This window comes from Sphaerodactylus townsendi, linkage group LG03, assembly GCF_021028975.2.
Source record: "Sphaerodactylus townsendi isolate TG3544 linkage group LG03, MPM_Stown_v2.3, whole genome shotgun sequence".
NCBI classification, from domain to species: domain Eukaryota; kingdom Metazoa; phylum Chordata; class Lepidosauria; order Squamata; family Sphaerodactylidae; genus Sphaerodactylus; species Sphaerodactylus townsendi.
In genome coordinates, this window is record NC_059427.1 from 18,547,225 (window position 1) to 18,570,399 (window position 23,175).

Below are 23,175 nucleotides of genomic sequence, written 5' to 3' on the forward strand. Positions count from 1 at the left end.
AGTGATATGAAGCACCGATAACACACACTTCAAATCCCATAATGCATCGCAGCCAGCTGCCTTATAGGCTCCCTACGTCAGATCAAGCGCCTGTTGAAGTATACAACCCTAATATAATCTGTTTTTGCATATTTATTGCTATTTTTAGGGAGGAGTTTGGTTGCTCCCTTCTTTTTGGGGTGGTTTTTAAAGGAATTGGATTGCGGGAGTGCCATTTTTATTGTTATTGTTTTGACTGCTGTTTACATGGTTTTAATGGTTTTAACGAATTTTAGTATATATGGTCACTATTGCGACCCTTGTTATATATTGTACATAGATTATGTTGTGCAATCCCCAAGGGGCTCTGGGCGGTCTATAAATTTAGATAGATAGATAGATAGATAGATAGATAGATAGATAGATAGATAGATAGATAGATAGATAGATAGATAGTTAGTTAGTTAGTTAGTTAGTTAGTTAGATAGTTAGTTAGTTAGTTAGTTAGTTAGTTAGTTAGTTAGTTAGTTAGTTAGTTAGTTAGTTAGTTAGTTAGTTAGTTAGTTTCAAATCATAGGCCCCTTCCGCACACGCAAAGTAATGCATTTTCAAACCACTTTCACAACTGTTTGCAAGTGGATTTTGCCATTCCGCACAGCTTCAAAGAGCACTGAAAGCAGTTTGAAAGTGCATTATTTTGCATGTGCGGAATGAGCCAAAGCTAGCCCCTAAGAATGGCCAAGAGAAAAGTTGATTCTGAAAATAGAGCTTTTCAAACCAGTAGGAAAATGAGTGTGTGTTTACTGAAATTGCTGGTTCCCTGTTTGGCCCGCGACCTAAAGTGTGCTTTGAGTTTTGGCCCCCTGTGTGATTGAGTTTGACACCCCTGGCTTAAAATCACCGGCTGCAGGCGTGTTGTCAGATTCTGCTGTGTCTGGGAATGGGGCCTCGTGTCCTCCGAAGGTTCCTGGGTGGTTTTGGGTTCGTACTTTTCTCGACTTGACTTACTTCGCAGGATTGTTGTTAGGATAATATTGATCGACGTTGACGGTTCTGGTGAAATCTTTGGTATGGGGGAGAGAATGCGGGATTAAAATTTAATAGCATTAGAAAGCTTGTGGAACGACTCTGGCGTAATATCAGTCTGTCAGGAGCGGATCGTGGACTTCAGTTTATTGTGTCATAGGGAGGTGCCATACTGGTGGAGGGAGTGTGTGTGTAACAAATGAATGCTGGATTGTCTTGCCCCACCAGCCTTCTAAACTTTTTCTCCCATTGTCTTTTCCATTTCCCTAGAACTTGATCTTTTTACCTTCTCAGTCTCAGTGCTTGTAAAGTGATATTATTTAGCAGGAAATGTAGTTTCCCACCCTGTGGAAGGCTGTCGGAGGTTACTTGGCAAAACAAAACAGGAAACGTGGGTTTGGCGAGCCGGCGTTCTGTCATGGTGGGAGTGTCCAACTGGGATCTGAACAGACTGGGATCTGAACTCTGCCATGGAAGCTCGCCGAGTGATCGGTCGCCATCTTACAGCTCGGCTCGTCTCTCACAGGGTGGATATTGTGAGGAGAAAATGGAGGAGAGGCGAACAGTGGGAGCCATTTTAGATTTCCATTGTGGGGATCCAAGTGTGTGGGGTGGGGGGCAGGTAACCCTTCTGCATCTTTGAATGACAAGCTGCCCTTCTGAAATCCCCCCCCCTTGTGTGTGTGCAAGTGTGTGTGTGTATGTGTGTGTGTGTAGTAAAAAGTTTTGAGTGACAGTTTTGAGACCCACAAAGTTTTATTCTTGGTATTAGCTTTTGTGTGCATGCTTCTTCAGTGTCTGTGGGTATCCTGCTCCAAGCAGTCAGCATGGTATAGTGGTTAAGAGCGATGGATTCTGATCTGGAGAACCGGGTTTGATCCCCCCCCCTCCTCCACCTGGATCCTGCTGGGTGACCTTGGGCCAATCACAGTTCTCTCAGAAGTCTCTCAGTCCGCGCAGAGGCGAGCAATGGCAAAACGCCTCTGAACAACTCTGCCCTTGAAAATCCAATAGGGTTGCCATAAGTCGGCTGTGACCTGATACCCTTGCTTTTCCAAGGGGGATTCAGATAGAGTTTTAAAAGCTGTTCGAGGGCCATAGTTAGAACAAAAGCATAAAGTTCTGGAAACTTCTGTACACAGCCATGTTGTTGTTCTGTTCTTGCTCATACCAAGAGTCGCAACAGGGATGAAAAATTTACATCTATGAAATCTGGGAGGGGGGGTTAGAGCCTGGGGTGGGGGGCAGGTGACCCCTCTGCATCTTTGAATGACAAGCTGCCCTTCTGAAATCCCTCCCCCCTTGCTTTTGTCTCTGTAGGTGATTTGCTGTGAAGGCAATGCAGGATTCTATGAAGTTGGCTGTCTCTCCACCCCCTTGGATGGTATGGTCTTTCTTAGCTGCCTTGCTCAACACTTCTACTCATAATGGAGGGGTTTTTCTGGAACATTCCATTACCCCATACGTCCCGAATTGGTCTCTGCGCTCGGCAGAGGCCAACCTACTGGTGATCCCTGGCCCCTCAATGATGCGGCTAGCCTCCACCCGGGCCAGAGCCTTTACAGCTCTGGCCCCGGCCTGGTGGAACGCTCTCCCTCCAGCTGTCAGGGCCCTGCGGGATCTTAACGAGTTCTGCAGGGCCTGCAAGACCGAGCTGTTCCGCCGGGCCTCTGGGGAGGCTGGCCGCTGATGCTCCCCCACCCTTATAACATCAGGGGAGCCTGTTGTCCCCCTCCCTCTCTGTTTTTAGGGGACTTGATAGTAGGTGCCATCTATTATGTTGATTTTAGTATGCTGCGTTTTAATGGGATGGGGTTGTTTTATATAGAGCCAAAAATTAACTAATATTTAATGGATTTTAGTCTTTGGTCTGTGTGCTCTATTTCTGTTTTGTTGTTCACCGCCTTGAGCCCTTCGGAGGAGGGCGGTATAGAAATCTAACCAATAAATAATAAATAAATAAATATACTGTTCTGAGGGGTAAAGTCGTTTTTGAGGACTGCGACACCTTGCAGCCGGGTTTGTGAGAAAATGGCTCGTGTCCTCCAGTTGTGCTGAAATAGAGGTCCTCCCAATGTGTGTTTTGATCTATATCCAGGTTGTTCCTGTAGAGAACCTAGAATTGTACCAGTGTAGGGCCTCTTCCCACTAGTATATCACACCTTACTCCAGGGCTGCAGGAATATGGTTACCACTGGTTTTGTCTTAAAATGCTGAGAAGGAAGTTCCCTACCCTGTCCGTTCTTCTCTCAAACTTGTCTTCTAAACGTAAATTCGTTGCCCTGGGAAGTTTGGCCGTTCGGTGTTGCTCATTGCTGTGCATTGGAAGTGGCGTCATAAGTTTGAGCAACCAACCAAAGAGGCGGGTGCTATATTGTGAGGCAGCAGTAGTTGCCAGGCCGAACACCGGCTGCAGTGATTTGCTTTGCTTTTGCGGGCCTCACATAAGAACATAAGAACTAGCCAGCTGGGTCAGACCAGAGTCCATCTAGTCCAGCATTCTGCTACTCGCAGTGGCCCACCAGGTGCCTTTGGGAGCTCACGTGCAGGATGTGAAAGCAATGGCCTTCTGTGGCTGCTGCTCCTGAGCACCTGGTCTGCTAAGGCATTTGCAATCTCAGATCAAGGAGGATCAAGATTGGCAGCCATAGATTGACTTCTCCTCCATAAATCTGTCCAAGCCCTTTTTAAAGCTACCCAGGTTAGTGGCCATCACCACCTCCTGTGGCAGCATATTCCAAACACCAATCACACGTTGTGTGAAGAAGTGTTTCCTTTTATTAGTCCTAATTCTTCCCCCCAGCATTTTCAATGAATGCCCCCTGGTTCTAGTATTGAGAGAAAGAGAGAAAAATTTCTCTCTCTCAACATTTTCTATAATTTTATAGACTTCAATCATATCCCCCCTCAGACGTCTCCTCTCCAAACTAAAGAGTCCCAAACGCTGCAGCCTCTCCTCATAAGGAAGGTGCTCCAACCCTTCAATCATCCTCGTAGCCCTTCTCTGCACTTTTTCTATCTCTTCGATATCCTTTTTGAGATGTGGCAAAGAACTGCCACTCCAAATCTTACAGCATTGAATGCCCTCTGGGGGACCTGGCGCTTGTCTTGCTATAACTCTGACAAGGGTTAGAATTAATCCACCACATTTTCTCTCATGCTTTCACTGTATACATTTACAGTGGAACTACACCTCAACACTGGGCACAGTGCTCTGAAGTGTTCTTCTCCCACCCCCCGCCTGTCGTTTTTAGCTAGCCTGGGGTGTTGTGTTCCAGAACCTTCATCTCCTTGATAGCTGCCAGTAGGGAAAATGCCCTGGATCGAATCCAAAGGACCTTTTCTACCTCTGGAGGACTGTTTTCACAGTTCATCTTCCTCTTTCCTGCTACATTGTTCTTGAGGGTCTCCCGTGCAATCCCCCCCCTCAAGAAACAACATTTTGGGGAGTTCCGTGGGCTTTGTGAGGAAGGAAGAAGTTAGGGGATTCCAGTCTGATAGTGGGAGTGACTCCAGTTGTGGAAAATGACTTTTAAGATTCAAGCAAGATGGGTGTGTCTAAATATTACCTGAAGGGTTTGAGGAGGACTCAACATGGGGTTTCCCTTTTCGGCAACAGCCCAGCATAATGTGTGGCTGTACCCTGTGTTGGTGATCAAGTTCCTGAGAACCGTAGTCCTTTTGGAGAAGCATGCAGGCTGCACTAATTTGTCAGGAACAATGTTCTCCTTCACCCTGGAAAGGGAGAGGGCTTGGACAGATTTATGGAGGAGAAGTTGGAAAAAGGGACTTGGACAGATTTATGGAGGAGAAGTCGATCTATGGCTACCAATCTTGATCCTCCTTGATCTGAGATTGCAAATGCCTTAGCAGACCAGGTGCTTGGAAGGCCATTGCTTTCACATCCTGCATGTGAGCTCCCAAAGGCACCTGGTGGGCCACTGCGAGTAGCAGAGAGCTGGACTAGATGGACTCTGGTCTGATCCAGCTGGCTTGTTCTTATGTTCTTATGAGAGGAGCATAACTGGCATCTAACGGGAAAATGGGGAGATCCCTGGGGCTAAACGCTCCTGGGGAGCATTGGGTTCAGAGCCGATGCTCATAAGCATTGTTCATTTACACCTTTCCCCACCCCCGCCCCTAAAGCTACCGTAGGAGTCCAAGCAAGATTCCTAAGTTGAAAGGAAATGGGCTTCTCAGGGTGGCTACTCTGAAACAAAGTCACTTGGCCATTTCTAAGAGGATCTCTTTCGTGGATTTGGAGGTTCCTCAGTCTTGAACGTGGTGGGAGCAGAAGAGAGACAAGGTTGCTTCCCACAGCTCCTTGAAGGAAAGGGTGGAATTATCCAATATTGTTGTCAGTCTTGATTCCTCTCTCTTTCCCCACACTGAGCCTCGGTACCAGAGGTCATATATGGGATCCATCTTTTGTTTTTCCTCAGTAGCAGTTCTTCCAGCCTTGGATAGAACAGAAGCTGTGTGACCTCCTTGTGTACCAAATGGCTGCTTTCTGTGAATTCTTGGAGGGGGCGGGGCATGAAGCGCTTTTGAAAATGAGACACTGTGTTGTAACCATGACTCTCCCATGTTTGTCTCGTAGCTGGATATTCCGTGCTGGGATGGAACCACCCTGGTTTTGCGGGCAGCACGGTAAGTTTGTTTGTTTGTTTGTTTGTTTATCAAATTTATAAACCGCCCACCCCCGGAGGGCTCTGGGCGGTGTACACTGGGCCAAACATACAATGGCCAAACCAACAATACACCAACTAAAATAAATTTGAGCAAGTTAAAACAATTTACAAAATTCATAAAACTAGCAGCATCAGTACAATATACATAACAATAAGATTATAAAATTGTGTGGCGCCCGATCCCAAGGCCGAGCGGGGGTAGCAGTGTCAAAGATGTTATATTGGGCGTGCCCATGATGAAATGGCACGCAACATAGGGGCATCCCGGAGGGATGTCCAGCATGCATCACTACATCCCGGGACCAAGCATTCCACAAGTTAATTATGCATGCGCCAGCATGGTGTGGTAGTTAGGGTGTGGGGCTAAGATCCGAGAGGCCCACATTCAAATTTCCCGCTGCTGCGGATGTATGGTGGGTGACCTGGCGCCTGTCATTTTCTCTCAGCCTTAAGCGACTTCACCAGGTGGTTACTGTGAGGATAAAATGGAGGACAGGAGAAAGGTGGCATATGAGTACAAATAAATGCTCATGCGCCACCATTTTTTCTCACCAGAGGAATATGCCAAATTAGCATTATGTATTTTCTAAATTATGTATTTTCTTTTATGTACACTGAGAGCATATGCACCGGAGACAAATTCCTTGTGTGTCCAATCACACTTGGCCAATAAAGATTCTATTCTATTCTATTCTATTCTATTCTATTCTATTCTATTCTATTCTATTCTATTCTGGCATTTTTATGTAATAGTAGTATTGACCCATTCAGTGTACCAAAAATGGTCAATTATCCGAACATGCATTTGACATGTACACTGTGCACATTAATATTTAATACACATACGGTACACTAATAGTTGAGCTGCAACGTACAGCAAGGAGCTACATGACTAAAAAGGAAAAATGTGTCATGCCATGGTAACTGTTTTACTGCAGCCTTCTAGGCACCGTTTGCCCAAGCACGTGTGCCATTAAAAACTGCCTCCAGGATCTTTTTGTTGATAAGATAAGATAAACTTTAATGTCATTGTGCACGCGCAACGAAAGTACAAGCATCCCCCGATGCACATTTCTGCCGTCCTCACACCCCATCTTCCACAACCCCCCTTCCAACCATCCCTACATGGCCACAGCCACGTCAACGTGACACCATGGAGTTCAGCATAGCCACAGCTCTACTGTGTTTCCCCGAAAATAAGACAGTGTCTTATATTAATTTTTGCTCCCAAAGATGCGCGATGTCTTATTTTTCTGTGTTCTGTTTGTTGGGCATGCTTCTAAACAAAAACTTTGCTACGTCGTACTTTTGGGGAATGCCTTCCATTTCGCACTTCAGCAAAACCTCTACTACGTCTTATTTTCAGGGGATGTCTTATATTCGGGGAAACAGGGTAGAATAGAAGCTGTCTCTGAGCCTATTTGTCCTTATTTTTATGATCCTATATCGTCTGCCAGATGGTAATATTAAAAAAAAAAGAGTATGCAGGGTGAGACGGGTCTTTCGGAATATTCTGAACTTTCTTTAAGCAGCGGGAATTATACAGTTCTTCCAAAGAGGGGAGAGGGCCGCTGTTGTAAGCCGCCTTGGATTCCCACTGGGAGAAAATAAGAGTATAAACATCTAAATAGGTAAATACTTCTCTCCGTCATGTATCTACTGCCCATAAAATTCCTAGAGTGCCTCGGAGTTCAAGTGTTTGGGGGAGGGAGAAAAAATCTTCCCCTCCTCCACATTTAGCTTTACAAACCTCTCGTGATTTCTATACCTCCCCCCACCCAAGTTGACTTTGGCTCATTCTGCCCATGCAGAATAATGCACTTTCAAACTGCTTTCAGTCCTCTTTGAAGCTGTGTGGAAGAGCAACATCCACTTGCAAACAGTTGTGAAAGTGGTTTGAAAACGCATTATTTGGCGTGTGCGGAAGGGGCCTTTGGTTCTGAACCAACTCTTTAGTCTTCTCCGATAGGGAAGGTCCGCCAGTTTCAGCCCACTTTCCAGCTCTCCCTTCTTTTGAGAATGAAGTTTGATACATCTTCCAAACAAAATTTTTCCAGCTCAGGGGTGAGTGTGGCAGCTGGATTTCCAATTGCTGCAGTTGTCTTTGTGCTCCGAAGTCACTTGCTTTCCCTTGTGATGCAGATGTTGTAATCGGAGCTCGCGAAATCCTTGGTTTGTGCTCATAATTCCGGGAATAATTACTTTCTGAGGAGTTGCCTGTAGGAGTAATGCCACGGAGGTTAAAACCTTTCAGCCTGCAAATACTAAAGCCAATCAAGCCAAGACAAGGATTGCTAAATAACTCATTAATTCGCATTATAGTTTAAACCTCAGATCTGACGCCAAGCTGTTAAGAGAGTTTGTGCTACCAAAACTGGGGCTATTGGGTAAATTGCTCTCTTCAGTTTTGCTCAACTAAGGTTGTCCCCATGTATATTTCATACACTCTTCATTCAAGAAACACGCTATGTCTTCGCATATAGTTGGATCAGAAGTATTTAATAAATAAGAAAGCTTCCAAATGTCGGGCAGCCCAACTCTATAGATCAAAATGGGGTTTATAAATTTCTCGCGGATAATAATCCTTCACCAAACAGGGCCTAAGTTACCTTTTTAACACTTTAGGACACAGATGTCAAATTCACGGCCCTCCAGATGTTATGGACTACAGTTCCCATCATCCGCTGCCAGCATGATGTTGGCAGGGCGTGATGGGAACTGTAGTCCACAACATCTGGAGGGCCATGAGTTTGACACCTATGCTTTAGGATCTTTTTTCAGGAGGGAGGTGTAGTTAGCTGATAATAGCTGCGGGAGAAACAGTGTCACCCACAAGCAGTTTGGTAACCTTTACTGGGGAGAAGAAACCTTGTGAAATGCAGCCATGCCCTTCACAACCTGCTACGGGGATTCCTCAGCACGCACACACGTCTCTCCAATAGAAAGTAAACCGAACACTGATCATTCTCCTTCCCCAACAAGAGCTTTATCATCAAGATTGACCCTGATGTGCCAGAATCCAATTGCGATCCCCTCGCCTTGCCCGTGCAGACCTAAATAAATCACAACAGAGATGCTCCCACAATGCTCGAAGATAAAAGACAGATTTTGACACATTCAGGGGCCGAAGGAAGGAAGACACATCACTCATCTAAACCGGGCCGCAGCGATGGTAGGATTCAGAGGTATTCAAAAGAAAAAAACAGGTTTCAGAATATTTTTTCCTGCTCAATTTTATGTACGTGTCTAATATATCGATGAAGTTTCACTGTGGACAGTAGAAGACTGTTGGATGGAAAACAGCCTGTAACAGCGGTTCTCAACCTGTGAGTCGCGACCCCTTTGGGGGTCGAACGACCCTTTCACAGGGGTCGCCTAAGACTCTCTGCTTTCCCATTCTGTCTCAGGGAGCACCACTGCCGCAGAACGAGGCCAACGCTATGGACGTGGTGATGCAGTATGCCATCCACCGCTTGGGTTTCCTCCCGGAAGATGTCATCCTCTACGCCTGGTCCATCGGGGGCTTTACAGGTACCCAAAATCAAGTTTGTTTTGCTTGATAAAGATGGAGGGGCTGGCAGTGTTGGAGGACATAGGAAGAGTAGCCAGCTGTTTGTAGAAAAAAAAATGGCTTGTCCTTTCTGTAGAGCAGTGTTTCTCAACTTTTTCGAGGTCAGGGTACCCTTGACCTCACTCTTCATATTTCACAGTACTCTTGCCACCACCACCCACCTTCCCCTCCCAGTGCCCCTGCTTGCCACACACCACACCTTCCCCTCCCACGGTGAAGGGAAGCACTGGGTGGGGTGGCTTCTGACCTTGTGGCAGGCCCTGCCCCATGGGCCAGCTCCATGTCCTTGCTGGCGCCGGTGGGAGACACCACAAAAATGAGGGGGGGGGGGCGGTAGTGTTGCCACGGTACCCCTGGGACATGCTCACGGCACCCCAGGGTACCATGGAACCCTGGTTGAGAATGGCTGCTGTAGAGGTTTAATGGGGTTTTATTTGCATTCATGCCCTGAAAAACTTCAGCCATCTACCTCTGCACATTAAGTCTCTATTAAAGGGTCTGGGTACCTTTCTCCAAGCCTGTTGGCAGCTTAGGGGCAGGTAGTAGGTAGGGATGGTGCGGCTGTGAATGCAGGAAGCATCTCATTTTATATTTGGGGATGTGTAGAATGGGGGAGGAAAGTAGAGCTCCCTCTTTAGAATTGCAGATCTGGAAGCAGGAATTTCTGCGTGCATTTTGAAATACAGGGCAGAGAAGCCACCAAACACTTCCTCTGTCCTCCAATTCAGTGCTTCTCAACCTGTCCTATTTAGCATCCCATCAATTACTCTTATCAGAGAACCTGGGTTCCAATTGGATAGAAATAAAAGGCTTACTTTTTTCCAAGGAGGGCATTTACCACGGCTGTAGTTAATGTGGAACCCAGTCTACTGGTGTGCTCTTATTTATTTGTGTTACTTTGTAGTCCTCTTTTCTCACTGAGGCTCTAGGCAGGTTACGTAGTGCAGGTCAGTACAATCGGGAGGGTGAGAAGAAATGTAATAAGCAATGTAACAAGACTATGATTGCAGAATTATGAAACAAGGTGAAAGTATTAAACAATTATGCAACAAGGTGAAAGTATTAAACATGACATTTTAAACAATGCAAGATTTCTGCTCTGAGCAGAGGCAAACAAGGTGCTCTAAGACAGGGAGGCATGCAGTATTCAAGGAATTAGCAGGGTCACATAGAAAACACGAGGCTGGATGGCCTTCTGTCAAGGGTGCCTTGATCGTGTGTTCCTGCATGGCAGGGGGATTGGACTTGATGGCCCTGGTGGTCTCTTCCCATTCTGATTCTATGATTCAGGCAAAGGTCATGAGTGCAGTGCCTGGCTGTGTCAAAGATTCTTGGGTAGCCAGTGTTCGGAAAGATTCTTCTCTAAGAACAGATGGGTGAGATATTTGGGATGGTATTCTAAAAGTAAGCAAGCAAGGAAAACATTTTATTGTATTGGCCATAGGCCTTCACAGTCTTCCCTTATGCAAAACAATACCATCCCACAATATATGGCAAAACGGGGGAAAACAGCAACAACAAACGTATCCTAATAGCTAAAACCCTGTAAAAATATTGACAACTCAATGGGCTAAATGTTTATAAGGTAAATTTTAAGCAATAATAAAACAGACATCCATAACAATAAAATGTTATCCTATGCAGGTCACTTCGCAATATTTAACTTTGTAAGGCTAAACACACTCAAATAGAGAGCAGCAGTGGCGTAGGAGATTAAGAGCTCATGTATCTAATCTGGAGGAACCGGGTTTGATTCCCCACTCTGCCGCCTGAGCTGTGGAGGCTTATCTGGGGAATTCAGATTAGCCTGTGCACTCCCACACACGCCAGCTGGGTGACCTTGGGCTAGTCACAGCTTCTCGGAGCTCTCTCAGCCCCACCGACCTCACAGGGTGTTTGTTGTGAGGGGGGAAGGGCAAGGAGATTGTCAGCCCCTTTGAGTCTCCTGCAGGAGAGAAAGGGGGGATATAAATCCAAACTCTTCTTCTTCTTCTTCAAACGAAGTTGACTTTATAAAAAAGAAACAAACTTTATTGATTTGTGTCGCCCTAGCTACAGGGTGCTGGAATTGAGGGTTCTTGCCCTCAGTCCCAGTATATATTAGGTGTGTGTGTGAGCCAGGGGATTCAGGGAAATGAAACTTACAAGGGAAAGTGAAACTTAATCCTGACAAACTTGATTTTTCTTAAGTATTCCAAATGAATGACCTCACATAGTAACTTTTCATTTTCTTCTTGTTTTTTTTTTTTTACTTTTCACCAACAGCCACGTGGGCAGCCATGTCATACCCGGACGTCAGTGCCCTTATTTTGGATGCCTCCTTCGATGACCTCGTTCCTCTTGCCCTCAAGGTCATGCCGGAAAGCTGGAGTAAGGGGACGGAAAAAAACACGCATACTCCTTTGTAGGGTCGATTAAGTGGAGAGCTGTGTTGCGTTTGTTTGCTTTAATGTACTCAAACCTGTCAACAAACGAGAGGGCTGATGCTTAATATCATGGTTTTTTTTCCCCCAAAGCGGTTAAGGCTCTACTTGCAAGTTGTCCCAATCCATGCAACTACCTTGAAAAGTAGTCTTACAGCTTAGGCTTTGGGGTTACATGTGTGGGATACTGATGGCAGCGGCTAGCCTATGACTGCTCCATGTATTAATCGGAGAAGCAGTAGTCTAATAGTATTTCAGTGGTATTCGAAGCAGCAAACATAGTTCCTTGGTTAACAGGGTCCCTGGAATAATTTTGTATCTACTTCTCCAGTATAGCTCAGTGTATTGGCTATAGCCGTGATGATTTTGGAGACCTTCCTAAATGTAAAGGTGTTTTCAAAGCCTGGAGCGGCGCAAGCAACCGGGCACCAGCTAGATATCAGAGCCCTTTGTTTCTTGTTCCTCAGCTGACCCCTCATGGAAGCTCAGGATTTTAGAACTACCTACAAATGGCAGCAACATGTCTGTGAGATATGTCCAGTTCCCCCTCTCCTTAGATCAGGGATCTGCAACCTGTGGCTCTTCAAATGTTCATGGACTACAATTCCCATCAGCCCCTAACAGCATGGCCGATTGGCCATGCTGGCAGGGGCTGATGGGATTTGTAGTCCATGAACATCTGGAGAGCCGCAGGTTGCAGACCCCTGCCTTAGATGCTTGTGATATCTGAGCTGCGGTCTTTCTGGCCTCAGGAAATTCGTACGTCATTCTAGAGCCGCTCAAGGTGGTTCCGAACTGTAACACAAGAAAACCTATCGAGACCGTCATAACGAAACAGTCAAACAAATCATGAAATAAAACGAGCCAAGCCAGTAGAATGAATAAAAACAATGCGTCAATAAAGCAAAGCAAAGCTGGTTTAAAAAACTAGGGAATAAAAGCACAAGAGCCAGCATGGTATAGCGGCTAGAGTGTTGAATAGAATCTGGAAGATGCAGGTTTGACATGGAGTCTCTTCCAGCTCCATGATTCTATGAAACTTCCAAGGGAAGGGCATTCCGAAGGATGGGATGCCACCAACAAAAAAACCATGACTCTAGTTCCTCCAAGGTGAACCTAGGACAGTGGTGGCGAACCTTTGGCACTCCAGATGTTATGGACTACAATTCCCATCAGTCCCTGCCAGCATGGCCAATTGTAGGGGCTGATGGGAATTGTAGTCCATAACATCTGGAGTGCCAAAGGTTCGCCACCACTGACCTAGGAGTACCTGTGGTTAAACCTGTGCTCTGCAGCTGAATTGTGATAGCCATTGTTCCTTTATTGCCAAGTTGTTATTGATAGTAAGAACATAAGAAAGAGCCTGCTGGATTGGGCTGCGCCTTTTTCATAAGTCTGCCCAATTTAAAGAGCAGCACCTGCTTTCCCTCACTTATTATGGCTGTTTTCCGGAAGCACGTTCAAGGTGGCTGATCAGCTAGTGGGTATCTGCTGACTGTTCGCAGATACGCATGGCTTCCTTATCAGCTGCCTAGGCCTCGGTAGGACTTGGCATCTCCAGATATGGACTGTTGTTTTATCAGCCCCTGCCAGTATGGCCAATTGGCCATGCTGGCAGGGGCTGATGGGGATTGTAGTCCATAACATCTGGAGTGCCAAAGGTTTGCCACCACTGGCCTAGGCCTTTTGCCACCTCTGCTGAACCATATATACTTTGGCAGCTATTAAGCGGGATAGTCTGTGAGGCTGTGGTAGGATAGCTGTGAAATGGACTTGGTTTAGCAGAGGTCTGCGACCTGCGGCTCTCCAGATGTTCATGGACTACAAATCCCATCAGCCCCTCCCAGCATGGCCAGTTGGCTGATGGGAATTGTAGTCCATGAATGTCTGGAGAGCCGCAGGTTGCAGACCCCTGGTTTAAAGACACACCGACCGCAGACCATGCTGATATAATCTGTTTTTCTTTCACAGGGGGTTTGGTTACCAGAACAGTGAGGCTGTATTTGAACCTTAACAACGCGGAACAACTTTGCAAGTAAGCGAAAACCGGAGGGAAGCGGAATTGGCAGAGGAAGATCTAAGGAGGGTAGATTAGCAGTTGCTGGATTCTGTGGGGCAAAGCGAAGAAGAGATCAGGACAAAGTAATACCGTGATAGGTGGAAGATACGACGTTTTTAATGCATCTCAGTGAAAAGTCATCTGAGAGGCTCTCGCTTGATTTTGAAAAAGGTCTTTCGGAATCATCTCTAATTGCTTTAATTAGCTTTTGATCGTTGAGCAGAGGGAGGAAGACAAGTGAGATGAGCATTGTGAAAAATTTTGACCCGTGGCACTTTGGGAACATTTTCTCAGTGACCAGAGGTTGATCATAATCAGGTGGGCCTGAGGCCTGGCCGGCATTGTGAGGGGAAATGACTTGTACCATACATAGCAAAAGAACAAAAAACTCTTCAATTTATTCCCCTTGCAATTCAGTGCACTGAGTACGACCTATGGCCAGATCATCTTGCTGATTGGAAGTCTCTCCTGGAAACTCTCCTTGGCTTCCATTTCACTGGGCCTGTTTTCATCTTACTGTATTCTCATCAGTTTATGCTTTCTGTCAGAGCCACCAAGGACTAGAAACATCATCCCCTTTGAAACAAAATATAAAGCGGTTTCTGCACGGGCTGAAAGCAACGGCTTCCGCCCAGTAAAACACCGTTTTGGCAGGGACCCTTCGCACAGGTGCCGCTGCCAAATCGATGCAGCAGCGCTCTGTGCCCGCCAAAACGGTGTATTCAAAACTCGCTTGGGGAGCGAGTTTTCCTGCAAACGCTGGCTTCCATCCGCTGCCATGCGAACGGCAACGGGTGGAAGCCAGCGCTTCCTCCCTCCCCGCCCCAAACGCCTTGTTACCTTCTGCTGGCAGCCGCCGCCTATCGCTGCTCTGAGGGAGGGAAGGGGACACTCTGGTCTCCAGTGCTTCAGCCGCCGCTGTGGCCATACGGTCCCCTCCTCAGAGCTAATGCGGCTGCCAGCAGAAGGTAACAAGGCTGCTTGGGGGGCCGGGGAGGGGAATACTCGGCTGTGCGGAGCTTGCACCCACAGCTGCGCATCCCATGGGGCCTTTTGTGCGAACGGCCCCAAAGCCTGCATCAGCATGATTAATGCCAATGCAGGGTCTCTCCCTTGGCTGTGCGGAAACCGCCTAAGCTTTCTGAGAGTTTCCCAACCATTTATATTAAAAATTTGGCAGCTTGCCCCAGTGTTACTGCAAACATGATAGAGTTCTTGGTCCTTCTGTGGAGTTAGGCCCAAACCCTCCTTGTAGTAGCCAGGGAGTTCTTAAACGAAAACCAGAACTTGAGTTACCTGCTTTAACATACGATACTTTATTTCTTGATGTTGTGCACTTCCACCAAAGGGCCACGACAGATTATACCTGATTCCCAGCCCAGGTTTTCTGTCTAGACAGCTTACTGCTAAGTTTATGTAGGTTTGAGCATGGAAAGCTGTGGAGTGCCTTCAGACATGAACATCACTCCTATCATGGTCTCCTCTTCAGGTACCAGGGTCCCGTGTTGCTGGTGCGCAGAACCAAAGACGAGATCATTACCACAACGTGAGTAAAACTTCAGTTGAGAGAAGTACAGCTAACACTGTTAAACTGAATGTGTTCCAGTAGAAACAGTAAGAATATTTGTCGGCAGGGGGTGGGAGTTACTTTTAGATGAGGGCCAGGGTGGATGATGCAATCAAATTTTATTTTATCGTGTTTATAGATCTAGACATTTTTGCACCACTTTTCTTCCACAGAGGTGTACATGGTCTCCCCCCACCACAACCATTTTGTCCTCACAAGAGCCCTGTAAAGTAGACCCACCAGGGCAATTGGGCCAAGGTCACTCAGTGAACTTATGGCAGAGTGAGGATTTGAATCAGATCCACTAACCACTATGCCAGTGATGGCGAACATATGGCACGTGTGCCAGAGGTGGCACTCAGAGCCCTCTCTGTGGGCACGCGCAAATAGAGCCCCCCCCCCCATCTAGGCTGGCCTGAGTCGCTGGGCTTAATTATTAGGATTAAACCTAAAACCTAGTTTTGGGGAAGCAGCGTAGGTAACCCTGTTAAATGCTGTTAAACCCCACTGATTTTCATACGAAGAACTAAAGCGTGATCCTTTATCTGGGAGTAAGCTCGGTTGCTGGCAATGGGGCATGCTTCAGAGTAAGCCCTCCTAGGGTCATGATTCACCCATTGGAAGAGTTGCACGGTTGCTTCAAAGCAAAGCCACCAACTACCCCAAGCTTACTCCCCGAAAGTAACGCACTGGAGCCACAACTGTTTTTTCTAAACAAAACCCCAGTATTCGGGTTACATTGCCGTGTTGGCACTTTGTGATAAATAAGTGGGTTTTGAATTGCAATTTGGGCACTCGGTCTCGAAAAGGTTCGCCATCACTGCACTATGCATTAGGCCTGCTACACCCGCTGTTGCGTAATTCTGGCCTCTCCTGAATTTTCAGAGTTCCTGAAGATATAATGTCCAACAGAGGGAACGACTTGCTTCTGAAGTTACTACAGTTCAGGTAAACATTTGACGAAGTTGCCGGATTAGACTGGGTGTGAGCCTCGTCCAACCCAGGTCGTGCCCTTGCAAAACAACAGGACAAAGGGAAGATAACAATAATAGAGAAGAATGGGAACAGGAACTGCTTATTTTGTGTGTGTTTATTTTTAAGCATCTCTTGGCATGCCTTACTGCCAGTCAAATAACCTCTGTAAGCACGAACATTGTATTTGGGAGTAAGAGGGGAACGAGATTCAGTTTCTAGTTAGTAGGGAAAGTAATTTAGAGACTCCAGATGTTCATGGACTACAATTGGCCGTGCTGGCAGTGGCTGATGGGAATTGTAGTCCATGAACATCTGGAGTGCCATAGGTTAGCCACCACGGCCCAAGGCAATCATGCTGTTCTCCTCCACTTCAGAGGGATTTGGTGGTGATCCAGTCTTATTTATTTTGCCCATGTAGACAACACTATACAGGAAGAGGGGGGGGGGGGAAAGCCAGTATCTGGTCTCCCCACCCCACATAGTGATAATAATAAACGAGAAAGAAAAAAAACACATACACAAACCCTACATGTATGTATGTGGTGACTTCCAGCAATCCGAACGCCAATCTAGTTTCATGTTTATGGTTAATATCTGCATTTTCTTTTCACTTGTAGTCCTCCTTATAAAACTGCTTTGGTCCAATCCACTTTCATTTAAATCTCGAATCCTGCCATTTATTTCTCTGTTTGTATATGTTTTCAGTAGGTAGTCCGCAAAGGGTTTCCAGTCCTTAAGGAAATTACCCATGTTCCTGTCTCTTATAAACGCTGCCAGCCTTGCCATCTCTGCGTACACTGTACCTTTTAAAATCCAGTCTTGTTTTGTTGGAATTTTATTGTCCTTCCAGTTGTGTGCATATCAAATCCTTGCTGCAGTTGTCACAAACGTAAAAAGTGTTCTGTGTTGATCTGAGAGATCCTCCCCCATCAGCCCCAACAAGAACGCCCTCGGGTTTTTTCTCAATTGTTGTTTTCATAATCTTTTGCATTTCCTTTAAAATCATATCCGGAGTCAATTGTGCCGCGATCCAGTCCCGACGCACAGATCTGCGGCTTACATTATCTAGGCCAGTCCTTGCCTTGTTATTCCCTGAACAGTTTTTCTAGAGCAAAGCGCAGAGCACCCATTTTGGAACTTGGCTTAGTGTCTTGACGAAAGACTAGATTAACAACAGTCCCAAAAACACAGGGTTCGTGTCGTGCTTCCAAGCGTTCAGAGGGCTTCATGTATTTCAGGTTAGATCCAGACTAGTGTTTCCATGAGCACAAGGACTTCTACTTGCATATCATGATTTTCCCACCTCTTCTGTTCAACTCCTTCTGAAATCTTGTCTCTGGGGGGTGGGGGGTAGGAAAACAAGAAATAGTTTGTTGTATTGTCGAAGGCTTTCACGGTTGACATTAGTGTTGTAGGGAGCTGAAGTTAGCTGGTCATAGAGAGTTTTTCATGCCTGTGGCTGGCATCTTCAGATCCTCTGAAGATGCCAGCCACAGATGCAGGCGAAACGTCAGGAGAGAATGCTGCTAGAACATGGCCATACAACCCGGGAACCACACAGCACCCAAGAAATAGTTTTTTGGAGAGTGGTATTTAGGCTGGTGTAGGAGGAAAGAAGCAGGAAAAAGTGGTGGAAAAATTAATATTGAGGCCAAGCTTCTATCTAGTAATAACCTTTAACCCATAAGGTAGATCAGTGTTATTTTTCCGCATATGGTAGATAAAGGGAGCCACTGTGAAAGAGTCTTGCGTAAGCCTACCTGGGGAACTAAGGACTCTGTGATTTATAGCTGCTTTGCTTTGCCATTGGTATAGATAAAGGTAAAGGTAGCTCCCCCGAGGTGGTTTGCCATTGCTTTCTCCAGTCATCTACACTTTACCCTTGGCATGCTGGGTACTCATTTTACCAGCCTCGAAAGGACGGGAGGCTGAATCAACCTTGAACCAGCCGCCTGAAACCGACTTCTGTCAGGATCAAACTCAGGTAGTGAGCAGAGCGGCTGATCACCCTGAGACACGGGGCACGTGCATACGCCAGCTTAATTTACAGTCTGCCTTCTAGGAGGCCAGCAATGATAGTAGTGCATCCCAAACCGGACTGGAGGGAAAGCAATAATTGACAGGCATCAATTTTGGTGAATTTTTTCTTTACTCCAGGTATCCCAAAATCATGGCCGAGGAGGGGGTGAGAGTCGTACGAGAGTGGCTTGAAGCTTCCACTCCCATGGAGGAGGGTAAGGCCTACAGACATTCCTTTCAAGGGTGACACTGGGTTATAGGCCAAAGGACAGCGCTCCAGCATCAGGCTTAACAGGGATGCCCCCATAATCTCTAAGTGAAACGGCACTCCCAGACAGCTGCCCAGAGAAGTGGAGCAAGGCATATAATGAAGAAGAAGAAGAGTTTGGATTTATATCCCCCCTTTCTCTCCTGCAGGAGACTCAAAGGGGCTTACAATCTCCTTGCCCTTCCCCCCTCACAACAAACACCCTGTGAGGTGGGTGGGGCTGAGAGAGCTCCGAGAAGCTGTGACTAGCCCAAGGTCACCCAGCTGGATGCGGTGGGAGTGTACAGGCTAATCTGAATTTGGTGATAAGCCTCCACAGCTCAGGGCGGCAGAGCTGGGAATCAAACCCGGTTCCTCCAGATTAGATACACGAGCTCTTAACCTCCTACCACTGTTGCTCCTAGATTTATAGGAGCGGAGTTCCACTCCAGATGTTACAGGACTATAATATCAGCCCCTGCCAGCATGGCAAACTGGCCTGCTGGCAGGGGCTGATGGGAATTGTAGTCCTTAACATCTGGAGTGCCAAAGGTTCGCCACCACTGTCCTAGACTAATGCATGCTAGACTTTGAGCTTGCAAAGGAGCCTGTCCCAGGGAAAAAAAATATCTGCCCCTTCATTCTGAGGTTAAGGACAGGCCTGCAGTGGCATGGCAAAAGGCACTTAGGACATGCTCAGAGAACTTGGGTGGTGTGATGTTCCTTCATGTAGGTTTCTGAAAACCTGGGCTGTGACCTGAAGTAGACTGATGGTGTTTAGTGGGGGTAGAAAAGGCCGTCAAATCACAGCCACCTTGCGGTGACGCTGTGGGATTTTGAAGGCCGGAGACGTTCAGAGGTGGTTTGCCATGCCTCTGTGCAGCAGCCCTGTCTTCCTTGGTGGTCTCCCCTCCAAGAACTGGACAGGGCTAGCCCTGCTTAGCTTCCAAGACCCAGTGAGATCATCCTAGCCTGAGCCGTCCCTGGTCAAGACGGTGCTCCATGAGTCGGTCTGAAGGAAGAGAAGAGGGGTTATTGAACCCCAACCAGCAGCGGCTGCCAGAAAGCATCCTGCTTTTATTTATTTTATTTATTTATTTGTTAAATTTATAGGCCGCCTCACCCCCAAAGGGCTCGAGGCGGCTCACAACATGGCTGTTCTCTAAGTCAGCAAATCAATACACCACAGAACTTAAACCCATTAAAAACTTAAGCAGCCGTTACTAACAATAAATATCGATTAAAACAACAGAAGTCGTTTAAAAACAGGCCCGATCTGAAGGCCAAAAAAGGGAGGGAGTAGGCAGGGCCCAAGATGGAATCGAGACCCAACCAAGATGGAAAAACAGGCAGCCTCAGTTTCAGTGGGGGGTGGTAGAACCGTGGCCAGCCCCCCCAAAGGCCCGGTGGAATAGCTCCGTCTTACAGGCCCTGCGGAACTCACCAAGGTCCCGCAGGGCCCAGACAGCTGGAGGGAGAGCGTTCCACCAGGCAGGGGGCCAGAGCCGTAAAGGCCCTGGCCCAGGTCGAGGCCAGCCGCATCGTCGTAGGGCCAGGGGTCACCAGCAGTTCTGCCACCGCCGAGCATAGTGGCCTATGTGGGACATAAGGGGTGATGTGGTCCCGTAGGTATGAGGGCCCCATGCCGCGTAAGGCCTTAAAGGTCAATACCAACACCTTGAAAACGATCTGGAACTCCACTGGAAGCCAGTCCACGCGGCGTAGCACAGGGGTGATACCTTACCCTCCTACTCTGGGGCCTTTCCTGCTCGCTAATTCAGAGTAGGGCTCCTGGCTTCACCCCCTCAGAGCAATTCTTAATCCCTCAGAGGCACTTATGTGTCGCCTTGTGCTTGGAGTAATCTGACCACATCGCTGCCAAGGGCCATTCCCACCACCCGTGGCATTCAGGTAGTTGGTTTTTATACTCTGCTTTTCCCTACCTCTAAGGAGTCTCAAAGCAGCTTCCAATTGCTTTCCCTCCCCCCTCCCTGACACCTTGTGAGGTTGGTGGGGCTGAGAGAGTTCTGAGAGAACTGTGCCAAGCCCAGTAGGCTTCACATACAGGAGTGGGGGAAACAAACCCAGCTGACCAGATAAGAGTCTGCTGCTCGTGTGGAGGAGCGAGGAATCAAACCTGCTTTTCCAGATTAGAGTTCACTGCTCTTAAGCGCTGCACCACACCGGTTCAAGCTGCTCGGTTCTCTCAAGGTGCAAATGCATTGCCAACCCTCCCCCCCCCCCCCAATGTCTCCACAGCCTCTGTTTACAGCCGTTACGAGGTGGAAGATGACTGGTGTCTGTCTGTGTTGACGTCCTACAAGGCGGAGCATGAAGATCCGTTTCCCTGGACTGTCGGTGAGCCCCATGTTGAAGAAAGAGGAGCAAACAGGAAGGAATAAGAAGAAGAGGAGGAGTTTGGATTGATATCCCCCCTTTCTCTCCTGCAGGAGACTCAAAGGGGCTTACAATCTCCTTGCCCTTCCCCCCTCACAACAAACACCCTGTGAGGTGGGCGGGGCTGAGAGAGCTCCGAGAAGCTGTGACTAGCCCACGGTCACCCAGCTGGCGTGTGTGGGAGTGCCCAGGCTAATCTGAATTCCCCAGATAAGCCTCCACAGCTCAGGCGGCAGAGCTGGGAATCAAACCCGGTTCCTCCAGATTAGATACACGAGCTCTTAACCTCCTACGCCACTGCTGCTCTCATGAGGAAGGAGTCGTGAGGGATGGGAACAGGCCGTGGGGAAGTGTGAGAAGCAGAGCTTGAATCTGGCTGGCGAAAACTTCGGAGAGCTGTTGGTCGTTAAAGCTATATGATGGGGTTAATACTATCAGTCTAGTTTGGCTATTGTTGAGGAACCTTATCATATCCTTCTTTTATTTTTTTCCCCATTGGTTAGTCCATTCTAAAATTCATTGCCGTCAATGACCAGTGAAGCTAAAGGATTCCTTGAATAGCGATTATTATAATTGCTGTCAGTCAGAGCCCTCTGATGGGTAAGAGCTAATTGAGACAGAAGAGGCTGAGAGGTCAGGTGTCTTCAACGTGACTTGGCTTCTTGGAGGTCCAGATGTTGGACGTGTGTGCATTTGTGGGCTGTCTGGAGGGTCCTCAGAAGAGCAGTTGGACAATGTGGTTTTAAGGACTGGAGGGAAAGAGCGGGAGAGCAAGCGAGGAATGAGAAGGAAATAACGTGAGAAAGAGCCTGCTGGATCAGGCCAGAGTCCATCTAGTCCAGCACTCTGCTACTCGCAGCGGCTCACCAGGTGCCTTTGGGAGCTCACGTGCAGGATGTGAAAGCAGTGAATCAGCAAGTGGTAGTAGCTTTAAAAGGGGCTTGGTAGCTTTAAAAGGGGCTTGGATAAATTTATGGAGGAGAAGTCGATTTATGGCTACCAATCTTGATCCTCTTTGATCTGAGATTGCAAATGCCTTAACAGTCCAGGTGCTCGGGAGCAAAAGCCGCAGAAGGCCATTGCTCTCACATCCTGCATGTGAGCTCCCAAAGGCACCTGGTGGGCCACTGCGAGTAGCAGAGTGCTGGACTAGATAGACTCTGGTCTGATCCAGCTGGCTTGTTCTTATGTTCTTATGGTATTTGAAGTGCCTTAAAGAGCTTGGCGGGAACAGATTGGACAGTATAACTCAGAATAAATGAGATGGCATCATATAAATCGGGTAACAGGTGGAAGAGGTAACTACAGCTCTTTACGAAACACAATAGAGAGGGCAAACAGGGCTGTGTTGGGGAACGGGTCCTGGGACTTCACCTTCCTTTTCTCTTCAACCTTCTAATCCCACCCCTTATTCTTTTCCAAAACCAGGAGATGACATGACTCCAGAAGGGAGACGACAGCTTGCACTATTCCTGGTGAGTCATGTTTGATAGGAAGTGGAAACATTTCACCATATCTCTTGTCCCAGATGATTCAATCACCCCATTCCCTGCTAAAGAAACCAAGAGACGAGAGAATAGGGCGTGACATTTTTCAGGCTAATTCGATTCCACCAAGACAGTAGATCCCATACAATAGCATTCGCTCCAGGAATGCTGGAAGCTTCCCAAGCAAAGGGAGATATTCTGATCTTGCCCAGTCCATGTAGAAGCTTAGCGTCCACCATACTTGAAACCATCTTGGAGGTAAGTGCTCCACGGGTCACTTTCAGACCCCCAGTAGTGAAATTGTGAATGAGAGCCACATACAAGGTTTTCATATACCATCCAATGGGATATGAATGGATGGGGTGAACAGAGTAGGTGGCTTTAAAAATGTTTACCAGATTAATGGAGGGTGGGCCCATCCTTGGGAATTAGACATGGCTAGAAGGATCCTCTGTCTTACCTTCTGAGTGCACGCTTTAGGTAGCAGGAAGAATAAGAGAAGAAGGAATGTTGAGTCTCTGCTTCTTGTGAACATAAGAAGTACCCAACTGGATCAAACGAGGCATCCATCTAGTCCAACATCCTGTGGCCAGTGAATTGCATTGGAGGGCTGCTAATAAGTGGCACGGAGGCCTTCTCTCCTCCACCCCCCCCCCCCCCCCAGCTTCCTAGCACTGGTATTCAGGGCCTTCTTCTGGTTGACCCCTGTTTGACACAGTACTCTTACTAGGTGA

General features: G+C 47.2%; 1 protein-coding gene across 1 annotated transcript in view; it reads left to right on the forward strand.

The window, feature by feature from the left end:
* Nucleotides 1-23,175, forward strand: part of LOC125429862 (phosphatidylserine lipase ABHD16A-like) — a 48,888-nt gene that overhangs the window by 24,545 nt on the left and 1,168 nt on the right. Inside the window, exons 5-14 of the mRNA XM_048491396.1 lie at nucleotides 2,326-2,389; nucleotides 5,606-5,655; nucleotides 9,104-9,227; nucleotides 11,533-11,637; nucleotides 13,662-13,725; nucleotides 15,239-15,295; nucleotides 16,202-16,264; nucleotides 18,449-18,525; nucleotides 20,817-20,915; nucleotides 22,383-22,429. Coding sequence (XP_048347353.1) covers nucleotides 2,326-2,389; nucleotides 5,606-5,655; nucleotides 9,104-9,227; nucleotides 11,533-11,637; nucleotides 13,662-13,725; nucleotides 15,239-15,295; nucleotides 16,202-16,264; nucleotides 18,449-18,525; nucleotides 20,817-20,915; nucleotides 22,383-22,429 — 750 coding nt within the window. The remainder of the gene's footprint in view (nucleotides 1-2,325; nucleotides 2,390-5,605; nucleotides 5,656-9,103; nucleotides 9,228-11,532; nucleotides 11,638-13,661; nucleotides 13,726-15,238; nucleotides 15,296-16,201; nucleotides 16,265-18,448; nucleotides 18,526-20,816; nucleotides 20,916-22,382; nucleotides 22,430-23,175) is intronic.